The 2169-nt window shown below is 44.7% G+C and overlaps 1 protein-coding gene across 1 annotated transcript in view; it reads right to left on the bottom strand.

Annotated features, from left to right (window-relative positions):
* LOC112070309 (tau-tubulin kinase 1-like) overlaps positions 1–2163 on the bottom strand; it is a 50599-nt gene extending 48436 nt beyond the window's left edge. The window contains 2 exon segments of the mRNA XM_070438909.1: positions 419–566; positions 2015–2163. Of these exon segments, the coding sequence (XP_070295010.1) occupies positions 419–566; positions 2015–2122 (256 nt within the window). The 5' untranslated portion in view covers positions 2123–2163.
* Positions 2164–2169: the final 6 nt, after the last annotated feature.

Genomic DNA, 2169 nt, shown 5'->3' with positions numbered 1-2169 from the left:
TACACTTTTCTCGACTGTCGTGAGTATGACGTTAGCAGATTTTATAACCAAAACATAAGTGCAGTCTTCAGCAGTATTGATGCAACACATTTATCTGACACGTGGAAAAGATAGACGTTATTACTTCGACTATGCACTGTAGCATGACACAAACTTTGATATAGTATTGTCTGCATGACCACAACAAAGTATACTGACCACATGGTGTCAGCGGTGGGAGTTTCTGAGATTCAAGTCATGTGACATCAAAAGGAATGCCATTTATTGAATTTCAAGAACGGCTGAGCAGCACCTTCACACTCATTGACTAAGCCAAACGGTTAAACACAGACCATGGTCGCCGCAGTGCCACCACCAGGCCTCATTGACAAAACTAGCAAAAGTCCAAAATGCCACCGCAGTGGGCCCTTACCCTTACCCTGCAGTTTCTTCAGGACTGCCACCTCCATCTTCAGGACCTGTTTGGGCTGCTGGGCCGACTCCACCTTCAACGCCACGTTCTCCCGAGTCAACAGGTCCAGAGCTTCGTAGATCTCCCCAAAACCTCCCCCTCCGATTTTCTTCAGCTAGAAAGGTGTTCAGAATAAAAAAGTGTACTAAACAACGTTCTTCTAGTGCCGTTTGAATGCTGGCTTATACTGTACTAATCAAAAAGAAGCTCAACTTAACAAACCCTTTCGCGTGACGAACACCAGTTTTGATGGAAGAGTACAGAGAGGTTAGCCTGTTCCCAGATCTGTTTGTGCGGTCTTGCCAACTCCTATGGTCATTGTCATTGTTTGGCATGACAACGACCAAAATTAGTTGGCAAGAGAGCACAAACTGATCTGGCACCAGGCGATAGAGAGGTGTGTCTTATTGATCAAACAGTAATTGAGTGAATTCATTTTTGCTAGATAGTTGCCCTCTTTCGTCACCACCCCTCTTTCTCCAGCCCCACTTCCTCAACTCCTCCATTGCATTTTTTCTTTATTTCACCAAGTACTTAAGTGCTTTGAACAACCCTATTATTAGTTTATGGCTTGATCATGACAGCCAAGTGCCGAAGACAAATATTAACCAGCCATGTGCAAACACACTCTACTTTCTTCCTCAGCTCTTTGGCCTAGGGATCTGTCGCTCCGTGATTGGTTCTGACAGGGTCGTCTAAGTGTTCACCATCAGAAGCACAGTAACTGTTACGCAATCACCGAATGCGTGGCGCGGCGTATACGATACCATTAAAGGGGCAGAAGTAACCCCAAAAGTCAGATACCATTAAAGGGACATTTGACAAAAAATTTAAAGTAAAATGATTTAACAATTCTACATTCTGTTCTTGTCATGTCTGCTCCTGCTCCTCGCCTCCGGCGTACGACGTCGCCAGAGTACTAACCACCGGTCCTGGGATTCATCCTTACGCACAACTGACACTCATCATTACGCGCACCTGTTAATCATTATGATTCACACCTAGACTCCATTTACTTCATAATTTCCTCCCCTTTATATGTCACTCTCCCATGTTCACTCACCAGTTGGTATTGTTCTTGTGTATCGGCGTTCTGCCTTATGTTAGTGTCGTGTTATTGATTTTGTTGTTTTATTAAAACGTTTCACCTGCACCCGACTCACTGCCCCATTATTACGGTTCTGTAGATCCAGGAGTAGAGTTAAGGAGAAAATATTGTGGTCCCAAATGGCTGGGAATAAATGCTGCTGTGAATTAGTTACAATCTTTCCCATTCAGGCTGGATCGAGGCCTGCAGAATTCTGTAATATGCTTGACTTAAAGGTATGAAAACACCTGACAAACTGATTTGAGATTTATCTGCTCAACTTCAAGGTATGAAAACACAGATTTTCGAGTACACTATCCCTTTAATTCTGGTGAGACACAGAGAACCTTGGTGAAGGGAGTCAAATCTGTGTGTGTGAAGGTAATCTTGTATTTAGCCCCTTAGGGAAACACTGATATAGAGAGACCATACACCAAGACAAAACCACGACTAGATCAACTATGTAGCATACTCACCACTTTCCATCGGTCCTTGACCATGCAGTTAGGCGGCAGTATGTCCGCCGTCTCCCCAGCCCCATTCATGTTGGCGTGGTCCTGGAGGGCTGGCACTAGGCACTGCATCTGCCAGCCCGACAGAACGCGAGCAGCTCCCAACTTAAATGAGCCAT

Source organism: Salvelinus sp. IW2-2015, unplaced genomic scaffold (genome assembly GCF_002910315.2).
Source record: "Salvelinus sp. IW2-2015 unplaced genomic scaffold, ASM291031v2 Un_scaffold1283, whole genome shotgun sequence".
Taxonomy (NCBI): Eukaryota; Metazoa; Chordata; class Actinopteri; order Salmoniformes; family Salmonidae; genus Salvelinus; species Salvelinus sp. IW2-2015.
The sequence above is the reverse complement of the archived record's forward strand: the minus strand, read 5'-3'. Positions and strand labels throughout refer to the sequence as shown.